Source organism: Schistocerca gregaria, chromosome 7, assembly GCF_023897955.1.
Source record: "Schistocerca gregaria isolate iqSchGreg1 chromosome 7, iqSchGreg1.2, whole genome shotgun sequence".
NCBI classification, from domain to species: domain Eukaryota; kingdom Metazoa; phylum Arthropoda; class Insecta; order Orthoptera; family Acrididae; genus Schistocerca; species Schistocerca gregaria.
In genome coordinates, this window is record NC_064926.1 from 196,093,652 (window position 1) to 196,121,315 (window position 27,664).

Below are 27,664 nucleotides of genomic sequence, written 5' to 3' on the forward strand. Positions count from 1 at the left end.
GAAATTTGGGAGTTATTGGTACCAGATTTCTTTGTCCAGTGCCTAAAAGCCAGGGAGGAATAGGATACATCCCAGTCATTTTAGAATGTTGGTCAAAGTTGGTGAAGTTGTACCCTCTAAGAAATGCAACAACCAATAGCATAGTAAATAATTTATAAGATCACTATTTCAAATAAGTCAATAAATCTAAGAACCTGTTAACGGATTGTGAAAACCAGTTTAATCCAAGAACTTCCAAGAGTTTTTAGCATGGGAGAATGTATACCATACTTTGATTTAGCACTACTGTCACAAAGTCAACTGCCAGAAAAGGTCATGTATGAACTGGGATGTTTGTTATGAACTTACTGTGCAATTAAACAATGTGAACAGAACTAGTAAGTGAAATGGAATTAGCATTGAATGAATGGCCATACTCAGTCACTAAGGTGTCACGAGCAGAGGTAATATGGCAACAAGTAGAAGGGGAACCCTTCTTGAAGTGGGTTAAGTGCCCCCCCCCCCCCCCCCCCAGTCAATTTCAACAAAGTATATTAAAGAAGAGATGCCTAGGGAAGACGAAAACCAGAAAAAAGAGATGGAAAAAAGGCACCCCTATATTATACAGAGTGGGAGATGTAGTCTTGGTTAAAAGTGTGGAAAGACAATAAGCAAGTTTTAATTGCTGTATAAGGGGCCATTCATGATAACTATGATACCACTCACAAATGCAGTAAATTTAACTGACTCAACAACTGACAAAGAAAAGGGCATGTATAATAGACAGGATTCATGACCATTCATATGAAATTAAAGGGCAATTAATCCTTTCTTCAATATTGTAGGGTGTAACAAGCTTATTAGGCAGTTTCTGAGAAATTAAATAATTCAGAAATAGTATGCAGTTTGTGCTCAGCAGAGCTGATATAATAATGGTAACCCATAATTAATAACAGGCTTATGTATGCTTGCACTGTTATGGTATTAATAAAATAATGTGTTGTTCTATATGCCCTCAATGAGGGGTGGTGAGAGGAAGGTGACTATGTTATGAGCAGTGATGTTGAGGATGTCAAGACTGAACTTGACACAAGGTATTAAGCTGGGCAGTGAACCCTTCAAGAAAAACAAAACCAATTTTTTTAAGGGTTTCCACACCGATAAAGGTATTTGATATCACGGCATGTATAGAGTGAATTAAGTAGCAGCACAAGATGAGGAGTTTGTTCTGGATTATGAAGTTGTTGTGCATGCTTTAGTTATGTCAAGGGTGTACATTATAATAAAGGAGATGTAGAATGTTAATACTAGTATTAATACTAATAGCATTATGATTGAGCAGAAATTAAACCTTCCCTCATTTCCTTCACTTATAACCATGTTATGAGTCACTTAATATTATTTCTGACTTAAAAGAGTTTTATCAGAAACTGATTATGGGAAATTACTTTCACATGACATAAATTGTTTATGACATGTTATTGCCTTTTGTATAAGACATTTTATTTGGTTTTGGTTATGGTTGTAGTAGATTTTATAATGGAAACTAAGCCTCATAATGACACCCCCCAAAAAATGATACAAATCTTTGCATGCAAATACAAACTGAGATCCTTGGGTTCTAATATTTGTTTAATGGGTTTACTAATGATAATTGTCATGACTGCTGTACTATGCAACAGAAGTATTTTAATTCATACATCGACTGATCAACTTTGGCTGTAAAGATACAAATGTTTCAGACCACAACTACAGCAGTTTGTTACTCCTGTAATGCATAAAAAAGTAAAATAAATAAATAAAATATTGACTTCTCACCTCTGAAGACAAATTGAAAACAGTTAAAAGAGGAGTCCAAGATGTTCATATCTTGGTTTATTATTTTACAATATTGTAAAGGTATTTCTCTTTTATGTATGTTTGTCTGTTTTTCTTTTTTTACTTCCTTCCCTGCTTCTTCATTTTCATTTACAAGGGGTGGCATAAGTAAGTGTACAAAATCTCCCTTACATATGTTGATTTTTATCCATGTTGTGTAGCTTCAAATAAACGAACAAGTTGAGAATTAGAGTGTTTCTTGTTATGGAGATAATTATCTTTATTTCATTTTTAGAATTGTTTCATTTTCATAGTCTGTAGCGGTTGTATTCTTTTGTGAGGTACTCCTTTTGAGCCACATGTAGCAATAAGAGCAGTTGGGCTGCCCGTTATGTCATCGCAAATAGCAGCAAAGAGATCAGCAGCTGTGTGCAGCCCCCAAGGAATACCAAAAATCAGAATCTAGAACTGACAAGAATTTCAATGAAAAATTCAATTGTTTCTGGTGTGAGAATGACATTCCTCAGTCCTGCTTGTCAGTATTTGTCTATGTTTATGAAGAAATAATAAATTGTTATTCTGTATTTGAGGAATTGTGATACTCATTTAGTAAAGTAGTGTGATACAAACCAAAAAAGATTTTGTTGAGAGTCAGTCAATGTTTGCTCTACTGAAGATGCAAAATAGTCAAAGACCCTCAGAAAGGACGGCCAATCACTAACAATACTGCAAATATTTGCAATCATTCTTCTTCAGTTGCTACTTCAGTTATGTTTATCTTGATTAGAAACAAAATATGCAACTGCATATACAAAATTTTTCTTATCTGTGTGACAAACAAAATCACTGAATCATTGCTGAGCAGAAAAATTAATTTGGTATACAGGATATTTAACGGTGGTGGAACAAACATTCAGAGATGATGTAGAAATATAAAACCAGCAAAATAAGATAGTAAGTCTATTTTCAGAAATATCTCTCTTAAGAGAAATAAGTTAAACATAGCTGCCAGTGCGGCAACAAGAATAACAGTTAATAAATTCACGTATACCAATAACTAGGTGAAAACATATTTCCATATATACATGTGACGTAAGAGAGTGTCTTGTTTTCTCACCAAATGGCTATGCCTTTTCACTGTAGATCTTACTGAAATTTGGATTATTCCTCATATTAAGAATATGGAAAGCCTGGATATGCTGCACAGTAATTGACTGGAAATGGTTTAAGTGCCACAAGCGCCTATGATAAGAGGTATTACTTGTGGTGCACAAAGAAGTTGTTTTCTTCCCCAGTGTTTACAGAACATCTGAAAGTGGTTGTCGCTTGCATATATCATTGCCTTTAAATGTACGCTTCTTGAGTATTTACATTTGACGGTAGTTTTCATAATATTTCTGCGTCCTTATCCTGGTGTTCCCTTCTGTGCATGACAACAGATCTGGAACGTTCAAATTAGTGTAGGTAGTGTTCTCACCCACCTTGTTTCCTTTATCACTCAGAGCCTTTTTCATCAGTGGTGCAGTTATGTCACTTAGTCTTAAGAGGATTGAAAATATGTATTCCGTGGAAAATAGGCTGCTTTTAATCAGCTGACACAGGTACAAAAAGTGACTGGCTGTAGTTTTGACTCGAGTCAAACACTGTGGTATAACAGTCACTACAACCATGTCCTATTGTTGCCATTACACTTTCTACTTATGAAGTGAACTGGTAGGCAACAACCCCATAAATAGTTAAATGCCACCTATATATAAACATCCTTACCAAATGCTGCAATGTCACATAAACACTTTTACTTTTATTAAAACTGGCACGATATTCATCTTAACATCAGGACAGCAGATGCTTCTTTCAGTTATTTGCTATGTCTTCAGAAGATGGTTTTACCCTTTCCCTATCAATATATATTTGTTTCCCAGTCTTAATATTAGTTTGGCCACTGTCTTGTGCTCATGACTATTCTTAACCGCTTATGCTGGATGTTCATTAGATTTTAGTATCAAACAAGTACACCAACTGGTATCATCAGAGCAGGAACTCATAAGCCAATATGGTCTTCTCTTGACTGAATGTAACCAGTTTTGTATTCAGAAGCAGATGGCATTTGAGCTTTATGAGCTGCCTCAGTTGCAATATCTTCAGTGTGAATTTAATAAAATGTTGAGAATGGAATAGTCATGGTGCTAAGTTTGTATGTACCACAGCAAATTTTTGTCATGGTCTGAGAGCAGTTCCACAAATTTGATTAAACATATAATGTGGTTCCATAGGTGTTAGTGTCTGCATTTGTTGCACATGGTGAACAAATCTGAAGTATAATAATTCTTAGATGTGCAACTGATGTTTACAGTGGTTTATCTCAAATTCTGAGCAAATTTTGGTTTGTTTCCCAGAGCAATTTGAATTTGCAACCCTGAAAAACTGCATTTATATTGGAGTTTTGTATTTACCTGGCTTAATTCCCATAGTCATCCACTTCAATATATTTTAAATGTAACAGAAGTGACTTTTCTGCCGTCTTGAGTGCTGAAGAGGAGGACTACGTAATTTGCAAACACGTACTCTTCCGGTTCTCACTTCACTGATGGCTGAAGACTGAAGCTGTTAGTATGCTGAGCAACAGAAACTTGTGGGAAGGTTTGCACATTTGATTGTGTTCTAAATTGAACTCACTGTATGTTGAAAGACCTCCTCTATTGGATTGTAATTTGATCCTCAAAAGTGAGATTTGTGCTCTGAGAGTCTCCATGACCTCAATAAAAGGATCCTCCTATTCTGGATTTAGTTTCTTTTTTGTCTTATTTTGATACATTTATGTTTCTCTGTCATCACTGAAAATTTGTATCCTCAGGGCTGAAACGTGCAGTATTCACGAGTCTCATGTTAGCATTATTGTCTCAGGTACAATAGTTCTCACATCATAGTATAGCTATACTTACTGTAAATGGAAATATTACAAATATCAAATAAGGTGCACACAAAAGAATGCAACAATTATAACCCACTGCAACTTGCCCCTTACTGATAATGACTACAATAAGCTAAGTTTTTACTCACTTTTGGTGCTTCAAAACAAGCTGGGCAATTTTCAGGTATTATAGGTAGGTTTCTAGACTCAGCAAACTGTCTCAAGGACTTCTCTCGCACATAAATGAATGGTCTGATAACTCTGAGATCACGTTCTCTGGAAATTATTGAAAGCAAATAAATTAATATTAAATGTGAGTAATGCACATCTCAATAACTGTCAAGAAATTTAATCCTTAAGAACAAACAGAGATTAGGACTGCAGAAGTCCTACTGTATTTTAAATGTGTGCTACTGTAGATGTAGATGTAGATGTACTGTGGAAAACCCACCCTGGAAATGAGCACTAAACACGTTATCTCACTTGATAAGTCAAGCAATACCAGCTATTAATTCATAAAAAAACAATGGAAATTATTGACTAGAAAAATATGTGCAATATGGGAAAAGCAGCAGCTCATCTATCGTGGATCAATGCATGTATCACTGTAATACACAACAGGAAACAGCAGTCACACTAGCGTTGAAGCACTAGCTCTTTTTCCAGCAGTGGTACACACACACAACCAAACAGACTTTCCGTGGCCACAGAGTGTGCATTTGGTTGTATGTGTGAATATGTGCACTATTGCTGGAAAAGAGCTAGTGCTCAAAAGCTAGTGTGAATGCTATTTTCTGTTATGTCCCGCTCTGCTCCACACATTGATATGCTATAGGTGAGGACTGCCTTTGACTTATTTTACATACATTTTTAATTATCCATATCACATACAATATATCAACACCGTTAGTTTGCATACAGCTGTTAATTTAAGTATCCATACCACATATGATACATCAAAAATGTTCAAAAGTTGCACCTGAGCCAAATAAATATGAAAGCTTTGTGCTATGCAGCACAGAAACTGTAAAGCAAGCATAACACAATTTTAGTTTTACAAAAAACCTTAGCTTTCTGGGGTTGTATGGTGACTCACTTTGAAATATTTAGTTCAGTCAGAATATTTATTTAACTTGTCCCATATCCTTAAATATGTATTCATTCATTCATCTGAAGATAGATGTCAACTGTTCTGAGAAAGCTTTCTTACAAAGTTTCAAGTACAGCCTTTAACTGATGACTAAAATATACTATTTTGACAAAAAATAGAAACACCTACAGCCATCCTTATGACTTTATTTTATTTTGTTGCTACCAGTTTCAACGCTTCATTGCATCATCTTCAGGCTGTTTTTGATGCAGGACAGGTTGATATGATCCCCATGCATAACCCGTCAGTTGATGGGTTAAGCATGGGGATCGTATCAATCTGTCCCACATCAAAAACAGCATGAAGATGATGCTTTGGAGCATTGAAACTGGTAGTGACAAAATAAAATAAAATCATATGGACGGCTGTAGGAGTTTCTATTTTATGTCACGATAGTAAAGGCTGTCGCCCAGGGACCTCCTGCTAAAAGGATGGACATATAAAATACACTATAACCCCTATATACCACACTTTTAGGGGTCGTGAGGACAAAATTAGTTTATTGTCATTGCACACAGAGACATTTAAGCAGTCCTCCTTCCTGCACACCATACATGAATGGAATAAGAAGAAACCCTAATAAATGACACATGCACTTCACAGTGGTTTGCAGTGAAACACTGTAAATGTAGATACAGACTTGATAGGACTAACCTTAAGCTGTTTCATAAACATTCAATGACTGTAGGCATATTTCCTGACAGACTTACATACACTGTGGTATCATCTGCCTATAATCAGGGGCATTAAAGCATTTAATTACAGATCTCTTTCACTCCATTCAACCAATTCAAAGGTTTTTAAGATAGTGGCCTATGAAAGAATACTGACTCATTATCCTGGGCACAACTTGTCAGCTGCCTCTAACTTAAGTTTTTGTATAGGTTTCACCAGAGAGAAAGCTTGTCAAAAGTACCCTGGGACCCTGAAAGTGGCCTGCTGGCCTGGGTGCCTAACTAAATAAAATTGAAATGCAAATTTTAAAATCTGCACCTTTGATTTTCAACAGAGGGCCCGACCACTGGAGGACCTCACTGAAACTGCAGGTTGCTTTTTAAAAAATGTATAAAAGTAGTGGTTAAATCAGTGAAAAATATTACAGTTTTTTGTATAAGCCATGACCAATACATCAGACACTGTAAAACAAAAAATATTATTATTACAAACATGCAAGAGTTGTAATATTTGTGAACATATTTTCATTTCCATCAATTGTACCACATTTTAATGGAATTTAAAAACATTTTAATCAAAGTAAGGACAATGTTTTAGTTACCAGATAAGTTTATTTGTAGCCATATTGAAGATGTATGTTACATAATATGTAGAGCATGCACATATGAATTTTAAACTTCATGCCCATTGTCAAGTTCTGGGTTCATGGATTGAGTTGTAATGCTCATTTTGACAAGTTTAAAAAAATTTTCAACTAGTTTCATAGGATAGTAAAGAAATTAAGAGCCTTAAACCAATTTTGCATTAGGTAGCTTTTAATTTATCCTCCATATCAATAATGGTCCCTACCATCCACTTCAGGGCATTCCAATTTTCATGATTGGCAGTAGGTGGTAGAGGTTTTAAAAACATTTTCATTAGGTTTCCATAAAATTCTGACACAAAATATTTGGCAAGTCATTATTATAAATCACATTTACTGAGGAAATGATGAGTGATTGGAAAATATTACTACTAATAGATACGCAAAAGTGGGCAGTGTGTAAAAAGGTTGATTATCCCTAATCCAGATAAAAGCATTAAATATATAAAAATCTAATTAATTGGCATCTACAACTTTTATATTTGATACTTTCTTCTTTTTGTCATTTCAGAATGATTCTCACCTTTTAGAGCATCAGAACAACATGGTACTTTATTATGGTTTACTCTTTCACTTTTGTTTAGTTGAGAAGATAGCTGGCTGGCTGAGCTGCTGTCACTCATCTACTATGAGCTACTGTAGAGGCACAACAATCAAAAGCAAATTTTGACAAGCCAAGATTACAGGGCCAAATTTGCCAAATTCGTGTGAGTGCGGGCATGCAAATGTTTGTTTTGTTATATTTTGTTTTGTTTAGTGCCTTGTCAGCAGTCATAAGCAGTGCACAGAAGTCAGTCAAGCTGAATAGCCTGCTGTGCTCCCCATTATTTTATGGCTGTGCAGGAAGTTTCGTGTTTGTATTGTTGCATCACACAATTCTATGAATTTCTTTTTTTTTTTTTAAATGGAAATGGATGACACAAATGGAAGAACATGTTACAGTGCTTCATCAGATATCAAACACGAGAAAGTGAGGCTGAAAAAAGGCATTGATGGAAAACATAGACAGACATTATCAACCTTTGTGCTACTCCTAAACCAACGGTGTTGGGCAATTCAGAAGGATGCGGAGATGATGTTGAGGCTTCCTTAATTAATAGTCAACAGGATCAGGATTCTCAAAAATGAAATTTGTGTATGGCACTATTGGCCGTAAGACCCTACCTAGGATGTTCAGCCAACTGGTGCAAGTTTTTTATCTGATATCCCTTCGGCAACTTACACACTGATGATAATGAAGTGATGATGAGGATAGTACACAAATCCAGTTCCAAGCAGAGAAATCCCCAGCCTAACTGGGAGACAAATGCAGGGCCCTGTAATTGAGAGTCAGCAACATTAACCACTAAACCATGAACAGCTGACAGGATTCTCAGAGACATAATATGTTGTTAGTTAGACAGTCCCACTTGTAACTGATTCAGGTTATTGTGATTTAGGTAATAAAGAATGACTCTCTCATGCAAAAGTTACTGCCATTTTTCAAAAGTTGGCAAATGTTGATAGGAAAGAAAGACACTGTTTAGAAGCATATGTAGCATCAGTATTGCAGAAATGGGACCACGTTGATTAAGAGAGAGGTGACAGTTAGGGTGGCTTTTGTACTGAGAAAGAATGCAGACAAAAGTGAAAATTATAGTATTAGAGCAAATTATAGTGACAGTGATGAAGTCGTTCTGGATGCTGCACATTCTTTTTACAGCTAGATCAACAAGAAATGAGAAGTCTTTTTTATATTGATTTGTGGAGTGAAGAAAAGCACTTCAGCAGTTTAGAGGCAAAAGAAACTGTCAGTCGAGGACATGAGCAAACACCAAAAAGGCTATTGTGGGACTGAAAATGTAATGAACCAATCCCTTCAAATGTGTTTGAGGGCATCGTAAAACATGGAGAAATTTCAAAAAGAAACTGGCTTGTTTGAGGCACAGAAAAGCAAGCATTGTACCATTTTGTTTTCTGATTATTCTCGTGACACACAGATATCTCTTAAGCCTGATTTGTACCATGCTAAGGCTAGGGGGTTACCAAGAGGCTGTAAAAAAGCTAACACAAAAAGTGAGTGAACATGAAAGCAAGTGATCACCACAAAACAGTGTACTTTGAATGGCACAAATTAGAAAATGCACTAAATACTAGTTCAGCCATAGAAAATCTTTCAGACTGAAACTTTGTAAGAGAAGAGCAGTACTGGACCAAAGCACTGCATCATGTAATCAAAGTGCCTTTTCTTACAGAAAGACACTTTTAGAGGTGACAGTGACTTAGTCATGGCAATTTTTGAGGTAAGACACCTCAAAAAGAGTTTTTGTCAAAGTTACAGAAATAACTGCATCAGATAATGCACTGTGGGTAGGAACCAAAGATGTTACACCTGGCATAATAAAAGTGAACACTATCACTGCATTATCTCTGATTTTTATTGTCTTTGTTGTTGAATGTAATGTTAATGACTCTGATTTTGTTCTTGCTCTGACAGACGAAAGGCACTTATAATTTATAATATTACATACTACAACTCAATAGTAAGAGTAAAAGTTGTTTTCAAGGAAGAAATAAATGATGCTCATCTCTGATAAATAATTATATCAGTCGTCCTTTTGAAATTTTATTGGGAGATCTAGATTTCAGCAAGAAACTAGCCATTCTCAGTGCACTGTCATTTTTGATCAATGCATGCAATGCCTGTTGATCGAGCTTCATCCACAGTTCAGTGAGTATTCAATGGACTGTGGATGAAGCTTGGCCAACAGGCATTACATGCATTGATCAAACATGACAGTGCATTGAGAATGGCTAGTTTCTAGCTGAATTCTAGATCTGCCAATAACATTTCAGAAGGATGACTGATAGCTGAAATCTATTATTTACAAGTCAATATAACAGTCACTGCGTGCAGTGCGTGAGTGGAAGGTAACCTGATGAAATAATTATATAGACTCGAATGTAAATATTACTCTTTCCAGTCAGTCTAATTACTATAGAAAGTTTCAGCTACACTACATCGACAAAGAGTTGGAGAGACACTGAGGAGATTGGTGAACAAACCTGCAAATAAACTTTTGATGGATTCAAGAGCACGCAACAAGAAATCTGCCATAGTTCATTATCAACATATTACTACATGACAATACATGCACAACGCGAGTTTTGTTTCAATGAATATTTCAATACACCATTTTAAAACCAAGAATATATGCTAATCTTGTCTATAAACCTACAAAATACAATAAAAATAACAATATAAGTTGAAGTGTAATACTGGATCGTCCCTTTATGGGCTATAGGAAACAAGATGGTATACACAAATAGATGTCGTTGATCTATTTGTTAATTATTTACCAGGATTACAAAGTGAGGTTGAACTTGCTTGTAACTTTGACTGTGGAAGCACATACTCAACTAAAGGGCTTTCAGAAGTATTTTGAATCATTTCCATGTACCTTAATGTCCTCAATCTGGTACAAAGTATTAGATGCAATAAACAAAGATAACATTGTGCTTCAAGAATAGGAAGCAACAATAGATGTAGAAAACTGTCAGTATTAAAAGTTTAGTGGAAGAACTAAATAAACTGAGAAACCATTGGCATAGTATTTATTCAAACTTGCAAGATACCATAAAATACTGAAATACTTTCCATGTTGAATGTAATGGTTTGTATTAGAGAGAAATGTAAAGGCACAGAAAATGCTTTGTAAATGAAATACCAGAAGAAGATTTCAACCTGAGTCCAGAGGACAATTTTAAACTAATGTATTCAATGTTATTCCAGATACAGTTGTAGGAAACTTAATTATGAGGTATGTTGCCATAGACAACATGATGGAAGCATTTGGTTTCTTATGGACTACACGAGTCTAAGTTAAAAACATGCTATTTTTCTACATTGTATACGTTAATAAGCACGATCTGAAAGAAGAAATTTTGCAGTTGAAAAAAGACTCATGTAGTTAATTTTAGGTCTGAGCCAGTTCTGCCTCTGTACCTTCTCAATGCTTGTCATAAGTGCAAATATATTTCCATATGTACTAGCATTACAGATTTTCTGCACTTTGCCTGTTGCTGTTGGCTAAGCGATGTCATCATCCAGGGTTCTTGCAAGAGTTAAGAATTGTTTGAGAATCACATTGGGGCAATAGCAGTTTGTTGGACCAGTTATGTTTGCAATAGAGTCAGAACTACCACACTCATTTAATTGTACTGGGATTACAAAAGTATTCACATTTAAATAAGCTAGAAAGAAAGTATAAAATTTATGTAAACTTTGAGCATTAAAAAGTTTCTTAAAAAATAAGTGTTGTTTGCTTTTTTGCATTAAATTTTTATGACTTTACCTGAATACTCAAAGTTTAAAATAAAACATTGTGGGGTGGGCCTAAAAACACTCATCTGGGGTTCAAAATAATCCCAGCATCAGTCCTGGATGACATTGCAACTACTCTTCCGTTCTCCCATATTGATATTAAAAATACATAACTTTTATTTTTAAGAATCACTATAATTTGATGAAAGAAGCTAAATGAGTGTTCTCTCAAGTACCTTTACTCTTCCAAGCTACAGTAGTTCACTTTGTTTATACTTGCTGCACCTCTGTCCTAACGAAAAATTTACCCAAAAAAAAAAAAAACATATTGAAAATAATGGTAATCTCCTGGATAGGATTAGCACTGCTGTGGTATTATTGGGTGATAATGGCAATTGGCTGTTCAAGCAGCTTCTTATCATAAACGTTAAGATGCGTATCATACAACGTATGAAACAACTGATTAAAGCATGATACACTGCCCTTTATGTGATTTTGTGTGTGTGTGTGTGTGTGTGTGTGTGTGTGTGTGTGTGTGTGTGTGTGTGTTAATGGAATGTTTACCTTATCCAGTAATGTGCCTTCATAGTACGCAGCCTCCCATTGTGAAACACAGACATGAGAAAACTCTCTGTAATGTCATCTAGATGCTGCCCAAGAGCAAGAACATTGTACCCATTCATACGAGCAGCAGCATACAGTCGACCACGTTTCATTCTGCTGCAAAAGCTGCACACTGATGTACATTTATCCAGCATGGCTGCCTGATCTAGTATTTCTGAAACAGCAAGAGAACCATGTAGCTGTGCTTGATACAATAAAACTGTTTACTTCTAAGCAAGAAAGGCAAATTATAAGTAGGACTAACAGCTTATATGTCTAAGTAGAAATATAAAGGAAAATAGAGAACTTTACAATACTTAAATTACGATGGTCTTATGTTCTTACAAGTTCAATGGGCCAAGAACTGATACATCATTTATTTCATCACAAAGAAATTGAATGCATTACAGGAAAATTAAACATAGCATTCAAACAATGGCTGCCACAAACCTACCACATCCCATACTGCTTGATTGGTGATTTTAACAAAGACAGAATACAAAACATAGCAGCCCAAAGTCTTCTGGCTTCTACCGATTCAGAGCTAAGGGAATGAGATACCAAGGAGCAGTGCATGAACTGTATGACAGCAGATAATTCACGTAATTTGTATGAATCTGATGATTCTTTTTGACTGTGTCAGTCACAGTAAACATTATTCTGGTAACACTTCTGTTGAAATCTTCAACAGAGGTGGCATTTAGTCACTTTTTAGCATTCCTCAGAAGTGTTCAGTATAACATGTAGTGTAGAAGATAAAGAAACCAAAGTTATGAGCAGCTATTAAACATTTCCATTTAAAGCTCTGAGCAAATGCATGGTTAAAAATGGATGTGGATGAAGTTCAAGCAGATTAGGCTAGTACTTAAGAGTATTTCTTTCTGGATTACAAAGTTTAAGCATTGTTACAGTAGCTTCTGCTCTGAAACAAGTGATCAGCCAATTAGATAAGGTCAACACATAACAATCCTTACAAGGTTTGTAATTAACTACCGGATGAGTACAAAAGCACATGAGGTAACTAATATTATAACAACTGAGCTAAAAAAAGGCAACAGTTCTGCACTAAACTAGGTATATATTCAAATTATGTTGTTTGGTAGGTACCACATTTGCTGACTTTTGACCATAATTTGACACATAAGAACATTTCAGTGAATGATCTGAATATGTTAGGCAAAAACCACAGGACATTTGCACAGATATTTGACCATAGATGTAATTTAAATACATCAATATTCTTAACATTCTTTGCAACAATCAAAACATTTTAGCAATACTGATGAGACTGCACATAAGAAGGCAAAGAGTATTTTGTTGGCTGGACTTGAAATAGCCACTGGTTTTGTTACTTCCTTGATATTATCCTGATAAAGGACAGAGGCAGAAACATAACTGGCCCTCATTATCCTTAATCATTCTATCACTTGAAAGAAGAGTTGGCTGACAGTGAACAAGACAAACACATAAGCAAGTGCTTTTTCACCAAACCAACAGTCACCTAACTCTCCACCCCACCCCACCTTCACACACACATGCACGCACACGCACACACACACACACACACACACACACACACACACACACACACACACACACACAGTGCATTTGTTGCCTTACTTCAAAATTTGGCTTGCTGATAGCTGAGTCCTCATTTCCATCAAAGTGAACAGAAGAGAACACAAGCAAATGAGCATCCACAGAACAATACACTAGTGTTCACCACCATTCACCTGTATCTTTTCGCAAGCATTTACAATGGAGGGAACACAAAAGAAGATGAGAGAACAAGGACTGAAATATGCAAACTCTACAGACAATGCATTATGATAGTCAGACAGAATTATTTTGTTATGAAGAAAGTAAAGTTGCGTAAGAAAAGAAAACTGTGGGTTTCTGAAATTTTACACAATCATGAGACACATGGTGGTAGTGCACTTATCACTGAATTAAAGTTCCTGCCTTCCTGTAGCTTTCATTTAAAACTTTACTGATATAGTGGTAGAATATTTTCATTAACTGAACTACTCACTGCAACAGAGGGGATAATTTCAAAACAGCAGTAGCTATCAACAAGCAATATCTCCTGAAGAAAGGTTAGAATTTATGATCTGGTTCTTAGAAACTGGAGACAATTGGACTACACCAAGTAGTTGTTTTGCGTATCACTCACTCCTGAGCTTGTGCCCTTTTTATTCTTTTCTCATTAGGAGGAAGCAAGTAATGAATGTATCTTCTTTGTTACTTAACAGCTGTAATGAGGAGTGCTTAGGGCACTTCCTTCCAAATGTTAACTTCCCTCTCACCCCCATCCCCTCCAACACTGCTCCCCTGCCTTTTGTAGAGTGGATTTCTTGTATTCCACAAACAACTGTGACATCTACCTTTTCCTATAAACAACAGTACATTCTCTTCAGATACTACATCACTTACATACACCACAAAGGCAGTTCATGGATGAAAAATAACAAGACTGAGAATGTGAATGCTCTCTGTGATATTCACACTGAGGCAAGTAACAAACTGGAACTTCCTTTGATAATTCACTGAAAGACTACCAGGCAGCAAAACACCAGAGAACACTTGTGAATGAGTAGCAAACATGACTGAACACTATTCACCCATGCTTGTGTGCCATTTATACCTGCGGGAATGTTCTGTTTGCTGATGCCTTCTCACCCATGTGGCTTCTCTTCCATAATAGAACATTTTACAGTGTTTGATAAAATACTCTGTTCCAATGGAATGAAAAAGAATGAAATGCATAGGTACCAAACGAGGCAATGTTGAGAGATAAAGTCAGTTAATTTTTAAAATTATATGACCATTTTTCACCAGACTTACCTATCCATTGCCACATTGCTAAGAAATAATATAATTATATAGCAACTAATCTTTTTATGTAGCTTTAAGAATCAGAAAGGTCTTCCTGTTAACTGACAGGATGATTTAGTGAAACAAACAGAAATTACTAAAGAAAATCAAACATCTCTGCCAATATTTTTACTGATATTGTCTTACATTCTAATATAGCTACCAGGTTAACCACATTGCAGCAAGTAGAAGGAATATATACATAATGTTTAATATTAAAGACAGGTATGCACATACAGAATACTTACTCTGCTCTTCATAAAGATAATGCACTCCTAAGGCCTCCAGGTAAGGTATGAGAGGCCTTGGATCATAAGCAGGGCTACCTGGATCAACAGTTGCAGCACCAAGTGTAAAATTCACACCCTTAGCCTTTGCATAGAACTGATATTGGTGGAGTGTGTGTAAGAGGCTGAGAGAATCCTTGCCACCAGAGAGGCACACCATCACACGGTCTCCATCACGCACCATGTCAAACTCCTGCAGAGCCTGCACACGAAACATTTCTATTTCATGATAATTCAAGAAAATATAACAACCCAACAAGAAGGTACAGGAGAAAGAGCCCAATTTATACAAAAGATAAATCATAAGAAAAATAAGAGACAATCTCTGCTGCAACATTAAAAAGACAGCAATAAACATCAAGATTTCATAAAAGTTTCTTCTCATGCATACAAGGAGAGTGTTGCGATAGTGCCATGACATTTAACAGTGCCGCCATACAGTACGCACAAACAGCGATAGAGGCGCTCCGCAAATTAGCTGAGCGCGGGAGCGCCACCTAGCTACGAACGGCACGGCAGTCGAATACGAGAGACTGAGTTGTAATCATGTGATCAGCTATTGTTCTAAGAGAGAGTGTGAATATCCACGGAATTACTGTGATTAAAGGTTATAACACTTTTTGGCGACGAGGTCGGGATATTTTCACTGCATTGTGGATTTGCGTGTTCGTGATGGGGCAGGCATGGAACAGCTTATGCAAGCGCTCATTGAACAACAAACACAGCTGACTGCAGCAATTCAGGCATTGTCGATGTCACTTACTCATCGTCTGTCTTCCTCTTCTCCGCCTCCATTCCCTCCATATGACGAGGCCGCTGAAGACTGGGAGGATTATGAGAAGCGTTTGGGGCAACACTTCTTGGCTTTCGGCGTTGTCGACGCTCCTATGTGTAAGTCGTTATTTCTATCTTGGATTTCCCCTCGAGTCTATCAGCTGCTATCTCAGTTAGCCCCTCTGCGGGAACCTGACTCCCTATCCTTCCAAGAAATGTGTGACTTATTGTCTGCCTATTATCGAAAAAACACTCACGTCGTTGCCGCCCGCGTGGTGTTCTACCGGTGTCATAAACAGCCCCATCAATCTTACCGGGCTTGGGCGGCGGAACTACACGGTCTGAGTAGGAAATGTCAGTTTGTCACGGACACACATAACGAGTCTTATGCTGACTCAATGGTTAGGGATACTATTCTACGGCTTGCTCCTGATAAAGAAGTTCGGCAACGTGCCCTCCAACTGCCAAACCCGTCGTTGTCGGAAGTTCTAAGCATCGCTCAATCCTTTGAAGTGTCTCACGCTGCTGGCACGCAAATCGACGCGTGGTGTGATGTAGGCGCTGTACAGTCAACTCTCGACATGGGCAATTTGCCTGTTTCATAGGAGAACGACGATGTGGCGGCGGTTCACTCGCGTCAACAACGTCGCGTTGGGCCGCAACGCTCTCAGCGAAACCAGCAACCACAGAAGCCGGTTCGTTCCACACTTCCTTCTTGCCCCCGTTGTTTCGTACAGCACGACAGGGCAGCGTGTCCAAAACGTTGGGCCACGTGTAATTTATGTACGAAAAAAGGCCACATTGCTTCTGTGTGTCAGTCCCATAAAGTTCCTGTCGACGAGGACGAGGTGTCGGACATGGATGTTCACTGTGTGCTTTCTCAAACAAATAAGTTGTTTGTTACTGTTCGTGTTCTGAATAAAGACATCCGCATCCAAGTGGACACTGGCTCTGCAGTAACTCTCATTAATGCTCGCACGTATTTGGCGTTGGGCTCCCCTCCTTTGTCTCCAGTTACGCAAAATCTGAGGACTTATAATAAACAGAAAATTCCTACCATGGGCCAGTTTGATGCTTCCACTGCCTACAAGTCTGTTGTTCGGCCCCTCACGTTTTATGTGGTGGATCATGCAGGCACTGAAAACCTGTTTGGTTATGATGCTTTCCAGTTGTTCGGGTTCTCCATTGATGATGTGCACCTCATATCTGAGGATATTCCGTATCAACAGCTGGATGGATTGTGTTCTGAAGTCTCGTCCGTGTTCTCTGCTGGTCTGGGTTGTGCCAAGGATTTTGAGGCCCACATTACTCTTAAACCTACGGCACGCCCTAAGTTTTTCCGGGCACGCCCTATTCCAGTGGCGTTGCGTGCACCTGTCAAGGCTGAGCTAGACAGGTTAACAGCTTCAGGGATTCTCCTTCCAGTTACCTCCAGCGAATGGGCATCGCCAATCGTGGTGGTTTCTAAAGCAAACGGGAGTCTGCGATTGTGTGGTGACTTTAAAGCCACCGTCAACGCTCAGAGCCTCGTTGACACTTATCCTCTTCCCCGCCCTGAGGAGTTGTTTACCAAGCTCACTGGGGGCCACTTCTTTCCCAAACTTGACTTATCGGAAGTGTACCATCAGTTGCCGTTGGACGCTACTTCCAAGGAATTTCTCGTTATCAACACTCCTTGTGGGTTGTATCAGTACCAGCGATTACCATTTGGCGTCGCTAGCGCACCGGCCATTTTTCAGTGCTTTTTGGAACAGCTCACGGCTTCCATTCCCAGCTGCATAAACTATCTGGATGACATTGTTGTCACGGGAGCCTCCACTGAGGAGCACCTTCATAATTTACGTTCACTGTTTCGGGTTTTGCATTCGGCTGGGTTGAGGTGCAATCTGGACAAGTCACAGTTCTTCCAACCCTCCATCGAGTATCTTGGTTTCCACTTGTCCCGTGAGGGTATACGCCCTCTCCGTCAGCACGTTGCGGCCATTAACGCTCTACCCCGGCCGTCTACAGTCAAAGAAGTTCAGGCGTTTCTAGGCAAGATTGCTTATTATCACAAATTCATTCCATCCGCAGCGGCGGTAGCTTATCCTCTGCATCAGCTGTTACGCAAAAAGTCCCCTTCTGTTGGTCCGACGGGTGTGAGCAGGCTTTTGTCCGCCTGAAGGCTCATTTGCAGTCGGCACCTTGTCTTGCCACATTCCGTCCGGGTCAGCACTTGGTTCTGGCGACTGACGTGTCACAGTATGGCCTAGGGGCTGTTCTCGCCCATCGGTATGAACAGTATGGCCTAGGGGCTGTTCTCGCCCATCGGTATGAGGATGGGTCGGAACGACCCATCGCCTATGCTTCCAAGACCCTCAACGAGGTGCAACGGCGTTACTCTCAAATCGAAAAGGAGGCGCTCGCTATCATTTATGCTCTAAAAAAGTTCAGCGTTTTTTTGTATGGTTCTAAGTTTCACCTCATCACCGACCACAAACCGCTGGTCTCTCTGTTCAGCCCATCGGCGTCACTTCCGGATAAGGCAGCTCACCGCCTGCAACGTTGGGCGTTATACTTGTCTCGTTTTCATTATGAGATTCACTATCGCCCCACGGCCCAGCACGACAACGCTGATGCATTGTCGCGATTGCCGATGGGCCCCGACCCTGTTTTCGATCATGATGAACTCCTCTGTTTCCACATTGATGAGGAAGAACGTCGTGCGGTCGAGGGCTTTCCACTTACAGGTTCGCAGGTTGCGTCGGCTACTGCGCGGGACCCGGTCCTGCGTCGGGTGATCGGTTTTGTTCAACGAGGTTGGCCGGACAGGACCAAGGGACGGGCATCGGATCCCCTTCGCAACTACCATGCCTTGCACCTTTGTCTGTCTGTTCGTGATGGTGTTGTTGTTCTGGCGGATGGCGCATCTCCACGGGTTGTGGTGCCAGCCTCTCTTCGCAAAGATGTTCTCAAACTGTTGCACGAAGGCCATTGGGGTATTTCTCGGACTAAGTCCCTGGCCTGCAGGCACGTTTATTGGCCCGGTATTGATTGGGACATCGCCCATATGGTTGCTGCGTGTGGCCAGTGTGCTTAACAACTGGCGGCACCTCAAACAATGCCCTCTCCGTGGCCTGATCCAGCTCAGCCATGGGAACGGGTGCACGCCGACTTTGCTGGCCCCTTCCTCGGTACTTATTGGCTACTGTTGATTGATGCCTTCTCGAAGTTTCCGTTTGTTGTTAGATGTCCGTCACCCACCACTGCGGCGACGACGCTGGCTTTGTCCAAAATCTTTGCGCTAGAAGGTCTTCCATCCACGATCGTCACGGACAATGGCCCTCAGTTCTCTTCGCAGGGCTTCCGTGATTTTTGTACTGGACAAGGGATTCTTCATGTTACCGCACCTCCCTTCCATCTGCAATCGAATGGGGAGGTCGAGCGCCTTGTCCGCACTTTCAAATGCCAGATGAAAAAATTCCTTAGTGATTTTTCCACAGATGACGCCCTGCTGCAATTTCTGAGTTCTTGTCGCTTCACGCCTCTGGGTGATCGCAGCCCTGCTGAACTCTTGCATGGCCGCCAACTGCGCACTCTACTGCACCTGCTTCACCCTGTCAGGCCTTGTACTGTGTCCCCTAGTGCGGGAAAATACTCGGTGGGCGCCGACGTGTGGGCACGAGGGTATGGATCTCGCCCTAAATGGATTCCAGAGGTGGTCAAGGCTCTTCGCAGCCGCCGGCTTTGTGAAATCCGTACGGGCGACGGCACGGTTGTTCGCCATTACGACCAGATGTGCCCACGAGTGGTGGCCATGCCGGTGCCACCGCCCCATCCTTCGCCTCCACCAGCCCGAGATGCCAGTCCTGTTGCTGCTGCCGATCTACCATCCGTGTTGATGCAGCCACCGTCACTGCCGCTTCCGAGTATGCCGGAACCGGCCCCAGTCACGACGCCGCCTTCTCCGGGACCCATCTCGCTGGAGCACACTCCCAGGTCCATGACACCTATGGATGCTGCTCCGGAGTTTTCACCCATCATCTCATCCAGGAGGCACGTTCCATGCACGAGCTTCCGTCCTGGACATTTTCGACCATACTCTCGTGTCTCTGCGCGGGATCTCCTCGGGGCCTCACAAGAGGCCACGGATGTCTCCGCGCTGTCCATGTCTCCAAGGAAGTGAGTTTTTTTTTTTTTTAAGGGGGGAAAAGTGTTGTGATAGTGCCACGACATTTAACAGTGCTGCCACGACAGTACGCACAAACGGCGATAGAGGCGCTCCACAAATCGGCTAAGCGCGGGAGCGCCACCTAGCTACGAACGGCGCCGGCCGCATGTCACGGCACGGCAGTCGAATACGAGAGACTGAGTTGTAATCATGTGATCAGCTATTGTTCTAAGAGAGAGTGTGAATATCCACGCAATTATTGTGATTAAAGGTTATAACAGAGAGAGTAACCTAACTGAGAAATATCTGTCTCTTTCAGTGAAAGTGGCAGTCAAACATTCCACATAAAATTTCAAAATCGTTTCAGAAATTCAGATCTACGTGGAAGTGTAATTCCAATGTACAGTAATTTTATGCAGCCTGTCTGAACAATTATGGAGTTCATTTTTGGCAAAGCAGTACATTTACTGTATGCAAATAATTATTTGGGAGGTGCATCTATAAATCACCTGGCTGATTTACTTGATAATTACAAATGGTTCTCTACAGATTGTTACTGAAACACAATACATGCAAACCTGTACTGTACATGGTTGAACTACAATATTCGAAATAATGCACGAGGAAAAATCAATTAATGAAACACAATATTCTTACTTCCTTGGTGTTTACACAGATCATAGCAGACTTTGGGTGTGAAAATGCCAAAAAGTTGACTTATTTTTGTTATTATCACTCTCTAATGTCTTGTAGCATCATGTTCTGGGATACTTTTCAATAGAAAAGGAAGTGTTGTTGCACAGAGTGTATAATAAAGATAACATGTGGTATCCACACCAGACCCTCTTATAAACATTTCTTTAAACATTAAACATAATTACAACAGCCTCATAATACATTCACACAATTATGAGATTTGCTGTCAACAATCAGTGCCAACATCAAACAAATATTAATATTCGTAAATATATTATTAAGCAAAGCTAAGCCTTGCTATTTGTAGATTTAGAGAAAATTTTGGACAATCTTGACCGGAATATACTCTTTGAAATTCTGTAGACAGTAGGCAACACAGATTGAGGTGGTTTGCAAACCCCTTCAGTCTGTGTCACCTGGCCAACAAGAGCTGTTGCAGGACGATTTGATTCACGGATCCAGTTGTATGGCTCCTTCTGTGTATAGCGATTTTACGACGATGACGATTGGGGCCTGAAGATGGCATCAATGTAATGCCCAAACTGGTAGCACATACAAGTTCATAAAATAAAATAAATTTGTACAATACATACGGCTGTAGGTAAATTATTGCATCAAGAAGTTCATGTGAGCCGTCGTCCCACAATCCGTAATGGACCAATGAAGATGGGCTAACAGCTTGTCATCATTGTTGAAGTGTTGACCACCAAGGACAGATTTTAGGTGTAAGAAGAGATGAAAGTTACTAGGAACGAGGTCTGGGCTGCACAGAGAATGATCAAACACGTCCCAGTGAAATTCCTGTCACATTCACCGTGTGAGGTTAGGAATTATCATGGATAAAAAAATAAAACACCACCTTTTGACAGTAATCCTCGGCGCTTGTGCGTTATTGCGCGGCATAATTTCTTAATGGTGTCACAGTCACTATGTGCATTGATTGTTTGGGCTCCTGGTAAGAAATCAAGCAGCAAAATGCCTTTTCTGTCCCAAAAAACAGTGCACATGACTCTTCAAGGTGTCAAGATTTGTTTAGGCTTAACCTTCCTTCGTTGGGAATGAAAGTGTGTCTCCATTCCATTGATAGCTGTTTTGTTTCAGGGGTGTCATACGGTACCCAAGTTTCATCCCCCTGACTATCCGAGAAAGAAAACCATCGCTTTCTTCATTGCAGCATGTCAAAAACTTAAGTGCACTGCCCATCCGTTGTTTTTTTTTGTGTTGTTCAATAAGAATTTTGGGTACCCAACATGAGCAAAGTTTACAAAATTTCAGTTTTTCAGTAACAATTTCGTGGATAAGTGATCTTGAGATTTGCGGAACTTCCATATCAAGGGCACTAAGTGTAAACTTATGGTTGTGCTTAATCTTCTCCTCAATTTTGTTAACAAATGCATCAGTAACCACAGACGGGTGTCCACTTCATTCTTCATCATGCACTTGATCACACCCTCCATTGAACTGTCTGACCCATCTTCTAACCACTGAATCACTCATAGCATTTTGTCCGTCAACCTCACAGATTTGCAGATCAATTTCCTTTGGTTTAACTTTCTTTGCATTTAGAACACAGATCTGATTTCACACAAGGCGGCATTTTCAATTATGGCTGGCATTATAAAGAATCACCACAAAGCACACATTGGCAGCAATGATCTGAAAATGGCGTACATGTCTTCTCCTTGAGTCAGAGTAACTGCCGCACATGCTCGGAACTGCAATCGTAGCTCTGTTGCAGATAGAAATAGAAATGAAACTTACTTTGTGGACAACCCTCGTATATACCCCTGGCCTCAAACTTCATAATCCCTGTCGCTCACTCACCTATCCCTTTCTCTGTTTGCACTCCACCAACATACACAGCTATCTATTCCAGCAATGTGACCACTAGTCCTTTTCCCTCCTCTCTTTTTCTCCTTTTCCACTCATCTCCTAACCAACCCTTTGACTTAAAACAGCTGACTGCACGTAGCTGGCCTACCCCGTCCCCACAACATCGCTGCACGCTCCCACACACTGCACTTTACCTTCCCCACTCCCCCCATCCCTACCCTGATATCCCTCCCCCTCCTTGCCCCAGTCTACTCATCACCCCCAACACCCAGACTGCTTCTCCCACCAGGCACAGTTGCTTGCAGCCCAGTCTCAGTAGCCAGAGACAGCAGTTGTGTGTGTAAATTGTGCTTGCATGAATGTGGGTGTGCTGTCTACAGCCCTACCCTGTCCCCACCTCATCCCTGCATGCTCCCACGCACTGCACTTTACCTTCCCCCCTCCCCCACTCCTGACAGCTATCCCTCACCCTCCCTGTCCCAGTGTCTTCTTCATCCCCATCACCCAGATTGCTTCTCCCATCAGGCGCAGTTGCTCGTAATCCGGCATAAGTGGCCAGATACAGTAGTAATGTGTTTATGTGACTTGTGCTTTGTGAATACGTGTGAGTTGTCTTTTTAGAAAAAGGTGTACTGACCAAATGTTCAGCATGTATGGCAGTCTTTTTGTTGTGTCTATGTGCAACTCAACATCTGCTCTATGTGACGAGTACCAATCTTTCCTTTTCGTAACATTGCCGTTGCCTTGTAACACAAATTTATGAAACCTGGATCATTTGTAGAAATAACTCCTACAATATAGTACAGAATATAACTGAATGAGATACACAATTAGACAAACAGAAATGTCAATTTTATTCTAAGGCAACAACTGCATTGAGGTCACTGTGATTTATGATAGTTCCCTGGACATTACAAAAGATGAGACATAGTTCTTAATATGGTGTGCAATCAACACACGCAGCGATGCACTCTGTCTTCAGGCCACAAGTGGCGCATCAGGGCCATTCAACCGCCATGTCATCCTCAGTTGAGGATGCGGATAGGAGGGGGGTGTGGTTTGCACACAGCTCTCCCGGTCGTTACGATAGTTTTCTTTGACCAGAGCCACTACTATTTGGTCGAGTAGCTCTCAATTGGCAATACCGAGGCTGAGTGCACCCCGAAATATGGCAACAGTGGATGGCGGCTAGATGGTCAGCCATCCAAGTGCTGGCCACACCCGACAGCGCTTAACTTCGTTGATCTCACAGGAACCGGTGTATCCACTGCGGCAAGGCCGTTGGCACAGGCAAAAAGGCAGCAATGCATGCTGTGCAATGTGTTCCATGCTGGCCACAAAGTTGGTAATGCTGTCTTATGGCAGAGTGTTCCATTCCACCACAAGCACGGTTGACAATTGCTGGATAGTTGTTCCATGTGGATGTGCTCCAATATGTCTCCCTTGCACATCCCACACATGCTTCATGGGATTTAAGACATGTGAATGGGCAGGCCAGTCAATTCACCAAATACCCTGTAGCTCCAACAGCTCCTCCATCTGCACCATTTAGTGTGGTTGTAAATTTTCATCCATGAAACTGAAGTCAAGGCCGAATATACCCCTGAAGAAACAAGGGGAAGAAGTACCGTGTCACAGTAACATTGAGCAATGAATGTACTGTGCTCAAAGAGCTGCAGTGGTGCCAAGAGCATAGGGACTGGACCAATGAAGAGTGGGTCATGTGCTCTTCTCGGATGAGAGCAAATTCAGTCTGTGAAGTGATTCTGGACATATCCTCATTCGGTGAGAGGCAGGAAAATGTAATGCACATTAGTAAACATGGAGTTTCTGCTGGTACAGGTGTTATTGTGTGGTGAGGCACAAAGTTGCATGGACATACTGACCTCCAAATTTTCACAAATGGGGAGGGAGTTCACAGGTCAATGTTTTGTGACACTGTACTCTTTCCTCAAGTGCATCTTTTAAGGGGTGAATTTGGCTTTGACTTCACTTTTATGGATGACTTTGGGTGCCACCTCAAACGTTGCAGGTGGAGAAGTTCGCAGAACAAGTGGAATTCAGTGAATGGACTGTCCTTCCCATTCCCCCAACTAAAATCCCATTGATTACATGTGGGACGTGGTGGGGAGACATATGGCTGGGTGTCCACATGCACCAATAACCATGCAGCAGTTGTCAACTGCACTGGTGGTGAAACAGAACACCCTACAACGATGACTCCTTACCAACCTTGAGGCCAGGATGGGAGCACATTTCAGAGAATGCATTGCTGCCTATAGCCATAACACACCCCGATAAGGACCACTTCCCATCTTTTGTAACATTCACAGGATCGTCATGGATCACAGTGACTTCATGTAATTATTGTCTTTGAATAAAAGTGTCATTTTTGCTAATCTCATTAGGCATTTCTTTCATTTACTTTCTGTAGTGTACTGCAGCAGTTCTTTCTATGTACAGTCCAAGTTACATCAAGCTATGTTACCTGGCAGCGACACATGATATGAAAGTTACTTTCATCCTTAAGTTTTCGACATCCGTGTATTATGAGGGAGATCTTCAATGCTTTTTGTCTCACAATAGTAATTGAATACTTGATGGTTTGTTGTACTTGATTTTGGAAGATAACTTCCCCTGTTAACAATCCATCCAGTTCATCAGTAGGGCTCACAATTTCAGAGCCAGAGGTGCAAACCTCCATTGCACAATGCATTATTATAAAATTTATTGCCCATGGAGGCGCTCAGTGGAAAACAAGTAACATTAATGCTGTTGCCAGATGAGCATTCTGAATGAAAAAAAGTTGCACAATTCAAGACATTCTTGAGGAAGATCGACTGGTGAGTGTATCCAAAATTGCCGAACAGATCGAAAACAAGTTATGGAAGGTGTCAGCAATCATAAATGATGTAAAGTTCCGTAAAGTGTATGCCTGATAGGTCCCTTGCCTTCTGATTTCAGATCAGAAGTCGAGACATTTGGGAGGTCTGTCAGAGGCTTAAGCAAGGTTTTTGAAAGAAGGTGGGTCCACCACTACACTCCCAAATCAAAACAAGCCAGTAGGGAGTGGTGGAGGCAAAGTGAGGCAGCCCCAGTGAAAGCCAAGATTCGACTGTCAGCTGGCAAGGTTCTTTCAACTGTTTTATTAGACAGGAAAGGCATTTTGGTCATTGATTTTTTGCATGGGCAACACACAATCAATGCTGCTTACTAGTGCAAACTACTGAACCAGGTGAGAGGTACATATTGCTGAAAAAGATGACACCAACCAATTCGAGACCACATCCTCCTCCATGACAGTGCCAGGACCCATAATGCAGCTCTAATTTTCTCCAGTGCACTGAACTCAACATGATCATCCTCCCTATAGCCTGGACCTATCGCACTATGAGTTTCATTTGTTTGAATTGCTTATAAAATCTCTAGGAGGCAACAATTTGAAGATGGTAAGGGCACACAGGTATTCTTGCACAATTGGCTCTTGATGCAACCAGCTTCAGTCCTATGATGATAAGATAAAAAAAACCTTCTTTCTCACTGGGAAAAATGTGTTTATAAAGGAGTAAACTATGTAGAAAAATAAATTATATCAGCCTTTAATTTTTCAATGAATTTTCTTTAAAACAAAATTCCATTTGTATCTGATTTAACCTCACAAGCTTGGAATGATCCTTCAAGACATTTTGACAGACTGAACAGTCTGCAAAGCCAAACTGTTCCATTCATGAGGAGAGACACAGCACACACTACTCAAGTGCACTGGAACACAAGTTTACTTTTACCACCACTCCACTGATTATTGTACCTAGCGCTCTCCTACGATCGAAAGAATATTAAGAACGAGGTGTCTGATGAAAATAAGCAAACTATGCAAGACACAAGGGTGGTATCTAACAGTTTGAGCAGTTAGTTGAGTGCAAGTCAGATGTACTGTAATAACAATTAGACTTTACCACTGCCTGTTGCTTCCGTATTACACACTTGGCCACACTGAGAAGCAGCCAAGAAAACGATAAAATCTCTGCTGCAGCAACAGACAAAAACTCACCTCCACAGCAGGCTTCCAGATGGACTTTGGAGGACAGTGCCAGCGAGCGACTGGTGGTCCTCCTAGGATCCCCGAGGCAGCTTCTACAGCTTCACGCTGTCTCTCAGCAGCTGCAGCTCGGCATGCTTCCGCTACCATGCCACCAGAGAAAGACCCCGTACTTGGCACTGGGGAACCTGAGTCAGACTCGTGTGATGTAAGATTGATGCCAGAATCTTGTGACTGGGTTTCACCTCGGAGTACATGTATGACCGTTTCATCACTCGAACATTCACTCGACTGGGGAGCAGTCCCAGATGATTCCGCTGTGGCACCTGCCGATTCGTGTAATTCAAGTTTTTGGTCAGCTGCCACCTTCTGGAAAGAGAGCAATATGTTAAAGAATGAATATTTTCCTGATTACAGTATTTTACAACAGTACTTACTTTATAGAACTGAAGCTTGGTTGTTGGGGACCAGTAGCTGATCAGTACCTTTAACATTACACATGAGCTGTTTATAATATCTGGGACAGTGCAATCTTCAAATTTGCTACGAGGGTCAATCCGAAGGTGATGACTCCTATTATTTTGTAGTGACTTTGGATGTCTGTGCTAGATGTCATTGGTGCAGTGCTAATGCTTGAACCTTCCTCTCTCATTTGCAGGTGGTTCTGTCATTCTGCAGTAGTTAGTGACAGCAGAGGAGTGTTCCAAGATGGAGTCTGATACGGACACGTGTAGAAAACAGTGATGTGTGACTGAATTCCTCACTGCTGAAGAAATTGCACCAACTGAAATCCACTGACACTTGCTAAAGGTGTATGGAGATGATAACGTAGATGCGAGCAACGTGAGATGATGGGTACGGCATTTCCAAGATGGTGAAAAGGGAGTGCCTGACAAACCATGGCCCAGTCGATCCTGCACAGCTGTCAC

The 27,664-nt window shown here is 40.6% G+C and overlaps 1 protein-coding gene across 1 annotated transcript in view; it reads right to left on the reverse strand.

Annotated features, from left to right (window-relative positions):
- LOC126281283 (uncharacterized) overlaps nt 1–27,664 on the reverse strand; it is an 895,930-nt gene that overhangs the window by 16,154 nt on the left and 852,112 nt on the right. Inside the window, exons 15-18 of the mRNA XM_049980105.1 lie at nt 26,748–27,104; nt 15,205–15,445; nt 12,044–12,257; nt 4,858–4,984 (exon numbers count right to left, since the gene is read on the reverse strand). Coding sequence (XP_049836062.1) covers nt 4,858–4,984; nt 12,044–12,257; nt 15,205–15,445; nt 26,748–27,104 — 939 coding nt within the window. The remainder of the gene's footprint in view (nt 1–4,857; nt 4,985–12,043; nt 12,258–15,204; nt 15,446–26,747; nt 27,105–27,664) is intronic.